At 33.9% G+C, this 16,796-nt stretch overlaps 1 protein-coding gene across 3 annotated transcripts in view; it reads left to right on the top strand.

Moving 5' to 3' along the window:
* CSMD3 (CUB and Sushi multiple domains 3) overlaps nt 1–16,796 on the top strand; it is a 1,076,690-nt gene that overhangs the window by 476,969 nt on the left and 582,925 nt on the right. For all 3 annotated transcript variants that reach the window (XM_060127236.1, XM_060127235.1, XM_060127234.1), the window contains one exon: nt 9,742–9,863. In XM_060127236.1, coding sequence (XP_059983219.1) covers nt 9,742–9,863 — 122 coding nt within the window. The remainder of the gene's footprint in view (nt 1–9,741; nt 9,864–16,796) is intronic.

The raw sequence follows: 16,796 nt of genomic DNA, 5'->3' as shown, positions 1-16,796 counted from the left end.
CTGTTTGAACTAATATATGTTTTGTATCTCCTATAACTTGTCTTAGAAATTTTTAAATTTCTTGAGCCATTTTATTTTCTCAGTCATTTTTTCTCAGTAGATTATTTTATATTCAACACATATACATCTGCCAACATGGGGTGTTTATTTGTTTTTGTTTGTTTTCCTTAGAATGTCCCTAAAGCATTTCCATTCAATCATCTCCAATAGTAATGATCACATATTAACTTTAAAAGATGTCTCAAAAAGTGTTACATGGAAATGAATACCGTGTTATTGTTGTACAAGTTCACCCTCAATTTTTTTATAATGTTTATTCTTTATAAGGATTCTATAAAAGCCATAGGAGAAAGACTCCCAAATTACTAGATAAGTGGGGGGGCAAAACATAGAAATAAAACAATTATTTTTTATGTCACTTCATATGAGTAGTCTTTCCTGATCTGTTATCTCCTTCCATAGCCTTTCTTGATCTATTACTTTCATAGCATCTCTTAAATCCAACTTTATCTACTAGTTTAGTATTTCTCTTCTCTTCTAGACTGTAAACTCCATGAGGGCAGAGACCTTGACTGTCTTCTTTACCTTTCAGTGTCTAGCACAGTGCGTCAAACAGAATAATGCACTCATTTAATGTTTTCGGAATACATGAATTTGCAGAATAAGTATTGTACAGCATTTAACTTTCACAAATAAATTAAAACATATCATCTAAAATTAGTATGTAGAATTTATCAGAAAAATTACATTGAAATGGGAAAGTTAATTTTTATTTTCAGTGAACAATTTGATCATTACATTCACTGAACAAAAGTTCTTAACTGTTAGATCTTATTTGTTTCTAGATCTGGAACATATTTGATCAGTAAATAATAAAAATATCAATTTTGCTTTGTGACATTAATAATGTATTGCTATAATATCAGTTTAAATTTTATGTTTATATCAACTTTTAATATAAGCTTAATATCAGTTTATATCATAGACATATAAAGTTTTAGGTGCTAGATTCTTACTGAAGTTTACAAAATGATAATAAGTCTGATTCCCTCAAACAACCACCATCGAATATTTCTTATTTATAACATATAGTTTGCTTCACTATCTTGGAATCCAAAATAAATTTACATTTTTAAATAGTTATTAAATGACTGGACATACTATCACAACTCTCTTTTTCCTCTCCTGGGTCTTAGTCCCAGGAGACAGTCTTTTGGAAAGAAAATAATTAAAATCAATCCAACAAAAAACCCACTTTCTGCTTTAATCAGATGTCATAATAAAAACACACGCTATCAACCTTGTTGCAAAGTATAGATAGTAAGGATAGAGTTCAATTACCACTGGTGGTGTTTGGGCAAAGACAGAATAGAAAGAAATTGTGAGTAACGCTTGCCCTAGTTTACCTCTATGAGATCGGGGATAGTTCCCTTTCATGTCTGGGAGGTAACCATACCATGTCTCTCCATGTTCAAGTCCCATTGAATACTAGAAGTTGTCCATCATTAAGTATCAGCACTTATTCAGTTTTAGTCATTTTATGTTTCTCCCTAGCAATATTTATTGTCGTACCTAGCAGGGCCCTATCAGAAACCCTAACACAAATAAGTTTTTTGTTGGTACATCTCCCATAGTCTAAGCCATTCTGATTTGGTGAAGCTCACAAAGTTTGGGCTATTCATACTTATTCATTGTTATATACATTGATTGTCATACCTTATTAGAACGTCTAATTTTCCAAGTTACAAGTTAAGAGTTTCTAGGAGCAATAGAAACTCTACTAAGTTAAAGTTAATGTCACCTGCTTTGTCTATCACCTCTTGTGTAGCATAAGAAATATAGTTTATTCTGTGGCCAATGTCAAGTTATTCTCAGAAATGATCTAATACTATGAGTCTCATCTCTGAATAATAAGAAAAGAGATCACTGTGGATATTGAAAGATAGAAATGGAAATACTTCTGCTAGGGTAAGATCACAATGTTAATTCACAGGTGAAAGAAAAGGGAAATGTTACAAATACATCAGATTTCAAATTGATTTTTTTTTTACTAAAAAATCCATAATTTCCATGTTTCATACGTCATCAAACCATTTTAATAAAGCTATGTCTCTGAGATTGGACAACAAAATAGTTTCCAGGCTCTACTAATCTCATTGCATCTATTGGGATAAACCATTAAGAGCACAGAGATAACTGCATAATATAGTGTAAAGTCATTGTATGCCTGTCAGAGAGAATGGGTGATATAGTGTAACTGTCTAAGTTTACAGGTAAAAGAATGAGATTCAGATGGTTTGGATTTGCTCAAGTATGAACACAAAGTAAGTTGAAGATGCAGGGATAGTAAAGATACACAAACTACAAAGCTATTTGGACTTCATCATCATAACTCCGTTAAAGACATAGGCTATCGTGCCCCTCATAACAAAGAATTGTTACTTGCTAGAAATCTTCCAACATACCTAAGACACAGCCTTAGAGCAGGAGACAATAGAGATTAATTGTTCACAGAGCTGTTAGTGAATCCTAGGTGGATGACAATATCCACAAAAGGGTGGTAGCCTAAATTGCCACTACATGCAAAGGAGGTGGGGGGAAGAAAGATAGAAACCAGAAACAAAATCAAATCTTTGTTGTGACTCTCATTATTTTAATCATGGTCTCATTCATTCATTCCTGTATTTAATGAGTATCTACTATGGGCCACACGCTGTTCTAGGCACTGGAGACACCATGGTGAACAAAACCTAGTCCTTGCTCTCATGTAGCTGTCATTCTAATAAGGAAAAGAGACAGTAAACAATGGTATATATATGTGTGTGTACACATGTATGCATGTGTATATACTGTGTGTAAATATGTATATCTCAGTGTATGTAGTGTATGAAGGTGATACTTAAAAATCTAAAGTTTAGATAGGTTAGTCATATAGATTAGTCAGAATAGACTATTTATTAAGAACTGTTTGAGGAGAAACCTATACAAAGTGAGGAAAAAAGGCAAGTACTAACATCTTAAAGTGGAAACATTCTCACTGTGTTTAAGGAATTGCAAGTAAGTGAGTGGAAGGAGCTTTAAGGAATTTTCAAATCTTGAGAATATGTCGGAACAGGATCACAATAGTCCCTCAATATTATTAAAAATTCATGAAGATTCTGGAAGGAGAGAGTGAAAGAGATACTTCAGGGTTCACTAGACCCAGAGACCACTACAGACTGGACCCAGCTGGTATATTCCATGCAAAAAGAATATTTAACCTGAGAATTGTATCTTTCTTATTCAACCAAAAAATAAATTTTTTGCTTTTCTTACTTGAGTAGTTCAAACATTATATCCAGCATAAATCTAAATGCCTGGAGGTTACAGTTGAACCAAAACATATTTCATTGTATTTAACCTTTTTCTTAGGTGTTTCTCAAAGCATAGTTAACTCTATGTGCTTGACCTGAGGAAAAAATAGGACTATGGTATATTGATAGACGTTAAGGATTAATTTTGTTTGTTTGTTTTCTGCTACTATACTTACATCATTTTCTTGAAAGGGCATAATCCTCTTAACAGTAGCTCACAGTGTCTTCTTATATATAGGCTCATTTTAATTCAAAAACAAGACTAGAAAAGGATGAATTAGCTATTCTTCTCTACCTTTTTAAAAATATAGGTGGAACATGAATAAGACATATAGAATATTGTAAAATAACTATATTAGACAACTAAGAGTTAAAATAATCATAGATATATAGACTATATAAAAATTAGCTAATTTGTATCAATTCATTTTAAACTGCTGAAATCAGAATGTTAACATTTTTGTGACAACAAGCCTTCCCATCCAGAACACAACCTGTCTTTTCACTTACACAGGTTTTATTTCATTTCCTTCAGAATGTTTTTTATGGTTCTCTTTATAGAAGTCTTGTACCTTTCTTGCCAAATATGTTTTTCAAAATTACACATTTACTTTGTTGCTTGTGTGAATTGGGTCTTTCCATTTGAATTGCCAATCATTATTTTTATAAAAGAAAACTTTAAATTTTCATATGCATGTTTTCTTCAAAGCCAGTTTACATGACTCTTAAACATAACATAGTATAAATTGTAGACAAATTATTAACTCTTGAGTTTAGGTAGGCAAATTGCATATTGTAAGTAAAAAAATGATACCTTTTTATTTTGTAATCCTTTCCAAATTTTTCCTATTTATTGCATTACCTAGAACTTCTGAGATAATGTTGAATGTTGTCACAGATTTTGAGCATCCATATTTTATTCTAATCTTTAATGGCAAAAGTTTTCACATTTTATTATATAGTCTAATACTTCTTTTAATTTCGTACATTCATTGTTACATTTAGAAAATTTTCTCCTTTTTCTACTATTTCTGTGTTTCTAAAACTTAAATCAGGAATTTCTGCTTTATTTATCAAACATTTAATAAGCATCTACTGTAATCACATTTATCTTTCACCTTTGTGTTATTAATGCTACATTGAAGAAGAAAATTTGTATCAAAATGATGTATGAGTTCAATATAATTCAATAAGACTACCAATCTTTTTTAAACTTCACAAACTGACATACCAAAAGTTCATGGAAAAGTAGATATTCAAGAATAACAAAGAAAATAATGAAATTGAACAATGACAAGATTTGCAATGTCTATATTAAAAGTGATTAAACAATATGGTATTTCAGAGAAATAATCATAGATAAGTGAATCAATACACAAAATACCAGTTCAGATCCATGTATGGATTTCTGAGAGAAAGTGGGGGTGGAGCATAACATAACATAGTACATATGGCATTTTAAATTGGTGGGGAATAAAACAGAGTTTACTATAAATGCTACTGGGAAAACAGATATCCATATATTGGAAAGTATAATTATCTACCCTACTTCACACCATACAAAAATAATTTCCAGATAAATGAAAAGTTTAAATATAACATAAAATTTGAAAGTATGGGAATTAAACATTAGATGGTGTTTTCAACCTTTTCAACTTTTGAAAACCTAGATTTGAAGAAACCTTTCCTAACCTAGACGTAAAACACAGCTACCCTAGAGGAAAATACTGACAGATTTACATGTACTTTTAAAAAAGTTTTCAGAGAAAATTAACTAAAAGGAAAGTTTACAAATTAAAAAAAAAACTGGGAAAATAATTACAACATACATAAAAAATGGTTAATACTGATAATATGTAGGAAACTTCTGTAAAACCATGAGAAAAGGACAATTGAAACTAGAAAAGTGTACATGAACAGAAAAATCAGAGCAAAAGAAATAGAAATAACAGTAAAAACTTCTGCTAAACCATACTAATAATGTAGAGAATAGGAAATCAAAATGTTATTAACATATTTAATGTAATGACAAAAACACAAATAGATAACACTATTATTTTGGTGAGAATGTGGAGACCTATACTCCTTTATACCATTTTTGAGAGTATACTGAAAAAAAGTGTGGAGTAATTTACACATATTTATCCAATTTTTAAATCCTCACATATCGTAGCTAAGTAAGCCTGTGAAGAATTCATTCTGCCATGATAGCACAAATATAAAGAACACGTATTAGCACAAATATAAAGATATAGGTACTAAGATCTCCATTCCTGGATTATGGTTTTTAGCTGAAAAAATTAAAACAAACTTTCACTAGCATGTGCTGTATAACAAGCAACCACGAAATCTTAGTGGCTTACAAGATAATTTTTCCTTTCAGTTATATTGTATGTTGGTTGCTATGGGTCAGCTGTTGCAAATTGCTCAAATGGCTGGTCTTCTCATTCCCCAACCCAGGATTAGGGAAACCCCTAATTACCATGTGCTATTCTCATAGTTGAAGGCTGTCAAAAATTTTCAATCCATCCATCAGCTACCGTTGCAACTGTGAAATCTATTAAATAAACCTACATATGCTGACCTAGAACAGTATTCATGATACATGAGGGGAAAATAAGTTTCAGAGGAATATGTATAGAATTAGCTCAGTTTCTTAAAACACTCAAACACACAAAAAGCCAAGAATTTTGTAAAAACATGTACACCTACAAAATGAAAATATTTGCAGAAATACAACCTTACTTGTTAAGTGGTTACTCTTTGGTTTGGACAGAAGCAGTCAGGAAGACCAGCATTTTTATGAGTGATTCTTACTTGTCATTTTATAAGTGCTTTTTTCTTTATTTTTATGTGAAAAGAAAATCATTTTCAAAAAAGACAATTTCCCAGTCTGAAACATATTTTTAAGGATTTTATATCAGCATATAGAGAGCACATATTTTACAGTTCATTTAAGAGCTGTGCCAAAGAACTTGGATATTTGTTCTTTCAGTAAACATTTCTACATCATGAAGGCCAATGCACTAGGAGTTAATGAACAGAGATGATAAACAAGGCCTGTCCACAAAGGACTGTAAGTGTTTGCACATTTTAGAAAACAAAGCATGCCAGAGAATTACCAAGTAGTAAAAGCCACTTGAAGTAGTATGTCCAATTAGAAAGATGTTTCTACTAACTTCAAACCAATCATGTGATTGCTCTAAAATTCTTATTGCTATAAAGTTTTTAAGTATTTTATACTGCATTCTTTATCACATCACTAGCACTTAAACACCTTTATGGATATGCCATTCAAATGATGTGCTGTGAGGACTACAATCCATTACAGAACCCTGAGTGGAAGAATTGGGAACACTTCCTGTAGAAAGAAGTGGCACATTGGTTTAACTTTGTTTAAATGAATAGATTTTCTGCAGGCAAATGTAAGAAGGAATAACATTTTAGCCTTGGAGAACAGCATGGAAAAAGTGGAAAACTATAAAAGGTATATATATTCAAAGAAAAAAGATAATTTATTTTTTTCTGGCAGAAGTTGAGTGTATGACAGTATAAGATGGCAGGAAGTTGTATTGGAAAATAAACCTATATCCTTACAGGAATGATTTTATATTCTATTTTAGGCAGTTGGTAATTTATCCTATAGGAAACAGGTCAAGTTTTTATGCAATTAAGTGAAATAATCAAATTTGTATTTTAGAAAGGTAAGAGTAGTAGCACTAAGGAGGATGGAACAGAGAGTGAAAATGGAGTATAGGAAAGGAGTTAAGTAGCTATATCTAGTCTAGGAAAAAGGTGATTATGAAGCACTGGGTATTGGGAAAAGAAGAAAAAGAAAGATAAGATGTTTAAGAAGTGGAATACATAGGTCTTGAGGAGTGCATATGTACGCATGGGAAGGAGGTGGAGGGGTTAGTTAAAGTTTTCATTAAACACTTTAAAATATTTCATGGAATTTCCAGTAGACAGAGAAAAAATTTACTCTAGAAATCAAGAGAGATGACAAAATTGGTGATGTAGATTTGAGAGCTGTCAACACAAATGATCATTGTTGCCGTAAAATTGAATTGGAATAACTATTCAGAGAGAGCATTGAACAAAGAGAAAATAGACTGTGAAATAGTTTAATATTATGCTACTTAAAGGTCAGATTGGGAAAAAAATAGAACCAGAACACAGGGTATGGAGCATACTATTCAAAGCAAATAGGCCTAGAATCAAGAGATTCAGGACTATGTAAGGGACAGCTGAGAATTTCAAAGTTGGTCAATACTTTCCATTACTGCTGAGAGATTACATATGTAGAAAAAAATGAAGAGATACTATTAGATTTAGGAGGTCATTTCTGGCATTGTGACAGCCATTTCAACACTGAAACAAGAGAACTTAGACTGAAATACTTTCAAAAGTGAATGGGGGAGAAAAAAATGAAGTAGTGAACTTGGAAGACTTACGAGAAGTTGCAATATAATGATCTCACTTATATGTGGAATCTAAAATTGACAAACTCAGAGAAACAGAGAGTAGAATAGTAATTATCAAAAGTGAGTCTGGCTGGGGCTTCCCTGGTGGCACAGTGGTTGAGAGTCTGCCTGCCGATGGAGGGAGCACGGGTTCATGCCCCGGTCCGGGAGGATCCCACATGCCGCGGAGCAGCTAGGCCCGTGAGCCATGGCCGCTGAGCCTGCGCATCCAGAGCCTGTGCTCTGCAACGGGAGAGGCCACAACAGTGAGAGGCCCGCATACCACACACACACACACACACAAAAGTGAGTCTGGAGGTGCTAGGTTAAAGGGAACAAATTTCCAGTTATAAGATGAATAACTTCTGAAGATATAATGTAGAGTATGGTGAATATAGTTAATAATGCTGTATCACATACTTGAAGGTTGTTAAGAGAGTAGATCTTAAACATTTCTCACTACACACACACATGCACAAGTGGTGATTATGCGAGGTGAATCATCATGTTGTTCACCTTAAACTTACACAATGTTATATGCCAACTATATCTCAATAAAGCTATAAAAAAGAAGCCAAATGTTAAATATTCAGAAATTTTGTGAGGCCTTGACAAAGCTTTGGTAGCCTAAAATCAGCAAGGTATTTTTACTATGGAAATTGGAAATTGAGAAAAATAAAAAAAGTGAACAGGAGAGAAGAAAATGCAGTAATGAACATGGAAGACTTACAAGAAGGGGGTAGTAAATGAAAAAGGGAAGGTTGGTAATTGATGTTGAAGGAAGAAAAATACCATTTGTTAATTTTTCCTTATTAGAAAATAACAGTTTTATTGTTTAAAATATAGAAGTCAGACACAAACAAGAGAAAATTAAAAGTAACCAATAAATCACCACAAAGTTGTCTAGAATAGATTCATGCTAAAATATGAGCTAAAGGGAAAAAAAAAAACTAGCTAAAAAACACTAACATACTAGAGAGACACAGATTTCATGATAAAAAGATAAGACTTGAAGTTGGAAGACCTGAGCTCGAATCTTGACTATGTTATTTACTAGCTGAGTGATCTTGGACAAGTCAAACAAACTTTTGGGACCTCCATAAACTGATCTTTAAAGTGATTATATGTAAAGTTTTATGTGCATATGAAAATCTATGTTAAACTGTACATGACTTAAAAGTACAATGAATTATTGATGGATTGGAAAAAGATGACTTAGGCAGGATTTTAATGGAATGGGGCAAAAAAATGCTTATCAAAAGTAATGCCACCAAGAAACTTTTGTGGTGCTCAAGAAGGAAGTCAAGACATGTACAGTGTGGTCAGAAACTCTTTTGTTAATTAGAAGAGAAAAGGGTTAGAAAACTGAGGAAATATTATAACATGACTTTTGTGGGAATTTCTTAAAATTACTTCAGTGTAGCTCTTTTTGTAATCTGAATGGCCCAATTCATAGTTATAAGAACAGAAAAAGTAGTTTTAATATTGATGTTTCAATTATGAGTTTTATGCTATTATGCTATTATGAGTCCTAGTGTACTTAATAAATAGAAAGGAAAACACTATTTAAATTGCTAATCAATCCAAAGATTTGCTTCTTCCTCTTTGTAGAATTTTGTTAACACAATATTGAATAAATATAAGCTCTCACTAATTAAACTAACCTATTTACAGTCAGAGGACAATTTATCATGCTTCACACTTTAATTCATAACTAGTTTTCGATTAATGTTTAAAATATGAGCTTGTGAACTTCAGGGTGTAAAAAACACTCTCATTTCGATGTCACATTAGAATGTCATAATATATATTTCAATGTGGTTATTATTGTGCAATTTTGAATTTAAAGTCTATTTGCAAGTTATTTTATTGCTATGATTTTGCATGTGGCACGTTCACCTTTTAAAATGCAATTTCTCTTTTAGTGAAGACATGTGGCTCTAATCTTCAAGGACCAAGTGGAACCTTTACGTCTCCCAACTTTCCATTCCAGTATGACAGCAATGCACAATGTGTCTGGGTCATCACAGCGGTGAACACCAATAAGGTAACTGAAAACCATCTCTGGTGAAAAAGCATAACCATAAAGACAAAAACAAAGACATCATGAGGGAAGTGCAGTGAAGAAAATTCATACCTAACATATGATTTCTGAAATATTTCCTACTTATCCATTATATAAAACATAAACATACGAGAAATACGGAAAAAATGTTAAATATTGCAGTTCTATCCCAACTAACATATAAACGACAACACATTAAAATTATAAATTAGTGTTTTCTGAGACATGCTTTTGAAGGTTGTAAGTATACGTTTTTTATTTTTAAAGAGGCCATAAATAATGGCTTTTCACTTTATATCTTTCTGCTTGACATATCATTCAGGTATATCATGTTTTTATACATAGCTGCCTTTCCTTTCAGTGTTTCTCTATTGCCACAGATCACATAGCTTTTCTTTATTATAAGAAGTTATTAATGTTCTCTCCACTAATAGAGGATTCATATTATGGGTACTTCTAAAGGTTGAGTTGTCTTTCTATTTGACTAAAAATGAATAATACATCTAAATATGTATATGCCACAGTACTTCAAACAAAATTATAATGCTGAATGAACAAAAGAGCAGCTGAAAAATTAGCAAGTTTTCTGTTTCTGTTCTCTCTATCCTGCTTCTCCTTGTAAGAATGTATAGCGAGGACCTAAATAGGAAGAGTCAAAATTCCTCTCAGAATATATGATATCTTATCTGAGTTAGATTAAGGAAAGGTTGGTGGTAGAGTCCATAAAACTGGGTCAGATTTGTAGTTCAAATACTGATTTAGAATTTACCAACTAACAACTTTGATCAGGCTATTTAACCTCTCTGAAATTCAGTTTCTTTATCTATAAAATGTGAGTAATAAGAGCATGTATTTCAAAGTTATGAGAAGTAAGTGAGGTAAAGCATACAGAGTACTTAGCAGAGTTAATAAATACTTAAAAAACATTAACTCGTTATTAGATACAAAGTATACTATTTTCCAGACTGTTTTGGGTTTTATGTTCATAAAACAATCATAAGAGTAGCAGGGTTGTTTTAAAAATCAACTCAGTGGTCAATTACACTTGCCTTATAGGAGAGCCCTGATTTACAACTCATAAGAACTAGGTCAGAAGCCTATGCTCCCCTAAACTAGCTGTATAAACCTTGGGAAAATTACTAAATCTAACTCTTCACCTTCACAAAGGAAATCATTTTACTTACCCAACCCGTGTTGTCAATTCAATTCAATTCAGCAAATGTTTATCAAATACCTTCTCTGTGCAAATTATGGGTTGTTAAGGAAAAAAAATCATGAACTACTTGAGAAAAAATAAGCGCATATTTATTGAACATTTAATAACATACCAGGTACCATTCACAGCACTTTCCATGAATTATTTAATTTTAAGACTTCCCTTAATAGATAAATAATTTTATGACTGCATTTAATAAAGAAGATAAATAACGTGTCTGAGATCACATAGGTAGCAAAGGTCAATGCTGTGTACTTTATAAGATGTGTGTTATTTACAGTGACGTATCTCACACTAAGACATAAGTATCTTATACTAAGATAAACATGAAGCAAATTCATTGTAAAGTATGGGAGAAACACATTGTATTAATCTTGTATGGAGATAGAAATCTTTTTTATGTCATAGCAGTTACCTATAATTGTCAGCAAAATGTGGTAATTATCTCCTGCTCTATAAGATGTTTACTTTGCTAAGCTTAACTCATTTTCATTATTGAATTACCTGAAGTTTCACAGAGGCCATCACATTTCTCCTTGCTTTTCTTAACCAATCTACCAAACTTTTATCTATTCTTTCTCTCCATAAAAAAAATCGAATTTATTTTCTAAGGAAGACATAATTACTTTCTTTGCTATTTTTATCAAATAGCTGATTGAGGACATTAATTTTTGATCTGTTGGTTTATATCCATTTTAAGATACCCTGTAAAAATCCAAGTATTTTCAACCATCTCCCACAATTATATTTTACATTGTGGCCCAGTTACACACACACACACACACACACACAGACACACACATACATACATACATACAATGCTAAAAAATAATTTTCCCTTACTACATGAATGCAATTCTCTGTTTTTGATTCTAACTTGTAATCTATTTTTAAAATAGTGGTCATGCCTCACTAAATCAATTTTATGATGCACTACAGGTTATAACTATATATTTTGACAAATACTGTTGGAAGATTTGCTTACATAGATTACCATGTCAGAACTCTTTTGAGAAGACAGTTACTGGCATAAACCACAGGTGCAGAGCTCTCTTAGTTGGTATAAACCCAAATTAACCAAGATACTTAACCCCTCAATATCTATGAGTTTCTTCAAAAATCATTGCTCATGTTTTTCTTTATGTTTGATAACTTAAAAGCAATCATTGGGGAGGGTTCAAGATGGTGGTATTGGAAGATCCTGAACTCAACTCTTCCCACAGACACAACAAATATACAACTACATATGGGATAATTCCCTCTGAAAGGGGCCTGAAAACACAACAGAATCTCCACAACAAAGGGTGAAAGGACAGCCACAAAGGGTAAAGGGACAGTTAGGAGAAACAGAGATGCAGTCATGCCAAGGAAAAACGACACACCCCAGCCACAGCGATTCACAGTCTGGAAGGATCACAAGGTATGGATATTTTCCTTGAGAAACAAGAGATTTGAACTTCACGTCAGGCACCCCAACCCTTAGATCCTTCACAGGAAAGATGAGCCCCTAAAACACATGCTTTGAAAACCAATGGGTAATACATCCAGGAAAACTGTAGAACTACAGTGAATGGAAAACTCACTCTTAAAGGGGTCACATGCAGACTCAGTCCACCTGAAAACCAGCACAAAATCACCAGATTGAAAAGTGATTTCAATCACTTGAAAAGGTCAAAGGTAAAGGGGACTCCCTTACTGATCTTAAAGTGTCTGCTGGAGAGGCAGGAACCAGTTGAGATGCTCTCTGGGGACTAAGACACTGGTGGGAGCCATTTTTGAAATCTCAGGGTACATTGCTAATACCATCTCTGGAGAGCACCATTTAGGAAATCTCCATCTAACCTGTTACTGCCAGTGGATGTGCCCCACAAAGAGCTCCACCTACTCCTGTGCCTTGGCCAAGCTACAGAACCAGCTGGGAAGTGACTCTGCCCAGCGTTCAGCAGCTACCATGACCAGGTCCTGCAGCCAACCATAACAGAGGCCAGCCCCGCCCACCAGCACACTGAAGCAGCAGCAGCTGCAGCCCCTCCACAGCAGGAGAATGCATGCAGTTCACATAGGGGACACCTCTTGAGTGCCTGGCACTTCTGAGCCCTACAGAACATCTACATAAAGTCACTCCTCCAAGACTGGGAGAGGTAGCTGATTTACCTAATACATAGAGACAAATACAGAGAATTAAGCAAAATGAGGAGACAGAGGACTATGTTCCAAGTGAAAGAACAAGACAATGCCTCAGAAAACAAAATAAAGCAGAGTTAAACAATCTACTTTATAAAGAGTTTAAAGTAATAGTCATAAATATTCTCACTGAACACAGGAGAAGAATGGACAGACACAGTGAGAACTTCAACAAAGAGACAGAAAATATGAGGAAATACCAAACAGAAGTTATAACTGAACTGAAAAATACACTATAGGGGTTCAAAAACAAGTTGGATGAGGTAGAAGAATGAATAAGCAAGCTGGAAGACAAGTCAATGGAACTCACCCAGACAGAACAGCAAAATGAAAAAAGAATTTAAAAAACTGAATACATCTTAAGAAACCTTTGGGACAAGATCAACAGGAATAACAACATTTGTGTTATAGTGGTCCCAGAAGGAAAAAAATGAGAAAAAATATGGAAGAAATAATGGCTGAAAATTTTCATAATCTGGAGAGGAAACAGACATCAAGGTCCAGAAAGCACAGAGAATTCTGAATTAGATGGACCCAAAGAGACACATAACAAGACACATTATAATTAAAAATGGTAAAAGTCAAGGACAAAGAGAGAATACTAAAAGCAGCAAGAGAAAAACAACCTGTTACATGTAAGGGAAACCCCATAAGGCTATCCGCAGTTTTTTGTTTTCTTTTGTTTTTTTCAGCAGAAATCTTACAGGCCAAAAGGAGTGGCATGACACATTTAAAGTGCTGAAAGGAAAAAACAACCAACCAAGAATTCTGCAATAACATACCCAGGAAGGTTACCATTCAGAATTGAAAGAGAGATTAAGAGTTTCCCAGGGAAGCATAAGCTAAAGAACTTCACCACCATTAAACTGTCCCTGAGAGAAATGTTAAAGGACCTTCTTTAGGCTGAAAATAAACATCAGTAATTAAATAATAAGAAAACAATGTAAAAATCCACTGGAAAAGGTAAATATATAACAAAGGTAGTATATCAATTACTTATAAAGCAAGCATGAGGATTAAAAGACAAAAGTAGGGGCTTCCCTGGTGGTGCAGTGGTTGAGAGTCCGCCTGCCAATGCAGGGCACATGGGTTCGTGCCCCGGTCCGGGAAGATCCCACATGCCGCGGAGCGGCTGGGCCCGTGAGCCATGGCCGCTGAGCCTGCGCCTGTATTGAAAGCAATACAGTAATAGTAAGGGACTTGAGCACCCCAGTTACATCAATGGATAGATCATCCTGGCAGACAATCAATAAGGAAACAATAGACCTAAACAACACCTTACACCAAATTAAATCCGTAATAGGTATATAGAACAGTCCATCCAAAATCAGCAGAATACAAATTCTTGTCAAGTGCACATGGAACATTCTCCAGGATAGTTCACATGTTAAGGGCCCAAAACAAGTCACAATACATTCAAGATTTTTTTTGTCGTATGCGGGCCTCTCACTGTTGTGGCCTCTCCCGTTGTGGAGCACAGGCTCCGGATGTGCAGGCTCAAGCGGCCATGGCTCATGGGCCCAGCCGCTCCGCGGCATGTGGGATCTTACAGGACCGGGGCACGAACCCGCATCCCCTGAATCGGCAGGCGGACTCTCAACCACTGCGCCACCACGGAAGCCAGAGCCTGGTGTCTTCTAGAAACTAAAAAGATGACAGCGTTCCTGTGGCATAGTGGGTAAAGAGAAGAATGTAAGAAATGGAGGCTATAGAGCTGATTAAAGCTCGGATCATACAGGGCCCTCTGCGATCCATCCAAAAATGTAATGAGAAGCATGATATCTCTTACTTCATTTAGATATCTCTTAAGTGTCACTTTCTCTCCCCTGAATCACTGACCACCTCCATCTCTATCTCCTTGCTTTATTTTTTTTATAGCATCTTGTAACACATCAGTATTTGAAGATCTCATATTGTATGGTATTATATGCTGCTTCTCTATCTTTTGTATACTTCCCCAAGAAGGGAGGAAAGTTTGTCTATATCCCCAGCACTAGAATAGCACCTGGTAAAGAGTAGGCTCTAAATACAAATTTATAGAATGAATTAAACAAATTAAAAGTTTTTAGGAAGAAGATTTATCTTTGTGTTTCAACATAACATCCAAAATTTTCAAAAGAGGCTTATTAATTGAAGTGCAGTTCACAAAACAGCAAATAGTATAAATATCTCTCCCTACTCTTTTCCCAACCACTCGTCCCGAAGAATATTCATTCATGGACCAGCAATCTTTCTTCCTGGATAACTGGCAAACAGTGAGTTCAGTGGCAAATAATTCCTCTTATACCCTAACTTCTTGGGCTTCTACCTAAATTGCTTACTCAAGAAGATAATTTTGGAAGTAAACAAGGTCTTCCATAAATATTAACTGTTAAAGATTCATTAACACTTGAAAAAATTACATAAGCAAAAATAAAGTTAACAACAAAGACCATGAATTGAGAAGCTAATATCTTGCATCCTTCCTCTTTGGTATCAAGGAAAAACAATAAAAATAAACTGAGAATGGGAATTAGAATCCACTGTATGGTTCATTTATATACAAAAATGTATAGTATCTCTCTACCATGTTGTATGTTTAGCCATTTTAAACTAATCTCATTTTTTAATAAAGCTTCAAGTCAAAGGTTCTCTGCATAAAAATAGTATAGATGAATAAATGGAGAGATAGGTATTCTGGATCAGACTGACGTCATTATTAATGAGTGACAAAACCCAGCAAAATAGTGCTTCTTACCAAATTCACTTTAATGAGACGTACTCATATTTGTTTAAAATTTGTTTCAATATGTACAACCTAACATGTACAAATTTGTAATGAATATCCTCCTAAAACCAGCAACAGTATCTGCAAGCATTTTCTTCAAAATTTGTAACTTCAAGTTGATCATTTATATGTATTATGAAATTTAAATTATAGCCTCCAGTAGCAAAACATGAATAAATGACAGAAAGAACCAATGGTTTTGTACAGTTTTGTTATAGATTTAATATTTGATGCATTTTTCATTTTGTGTAGTTTCTTCCCTTCAGTGAAACATTTGTAGTGCCATATTTAATGTCATTGTTACATACCAGCAACCCCCTAAAGGGGAAGAGCAGTGCACAAATACAAAAGGCATAGAAAAATAAACAAAGCTGAAAGCTTTTATCGTTCCATCAGTATCTTACTGTGTCTCCAGATTCCCCTCCTGTCTCTAAAATATGAGCCTTTGTAAGAATTGAAACTATTAACCTGATTCTGGCAGCAAAGTGGATGAACCTAGAGAATTCCCTAGGCTGGCACTCCTCATTTTTGAATGGTCTAGTCCAAGAGTCTTGGAATACATCTTCTGTCGTAAAATATATAATATTATAGTGTATAATCCTTCTAGAATATGAGAGATTAACTTCTTCCTCTAAAATGAGATTACTTTCAAATAAATAAATGTTGGGTTTATATGTGTTATATTTAAACCTTTTTTATCTTACAGTATTTGTTTCACAAATTTCATGTAAATTTACCTTTTTATAAA

Source organism: Lagenorhynchus albirostris, chromosome 17 (genome assembly GCF_949774975.1).
Source record: "Lagenorhynchus albirostris chromosome 17, mLagAlb1.1, whole genome shotgun sequence".
Taxonomy (NCBI): domain Eukaryota; kingdom Metazoa; phylum Chordata; class Mammalia; order Artiodactyla; family Delphinidae; genus Lagenorhynchus; species Lagenorhynchus albirostris.
This window is presented reverse-complemented; position numbering and strand designations above follow the sequence as displayed.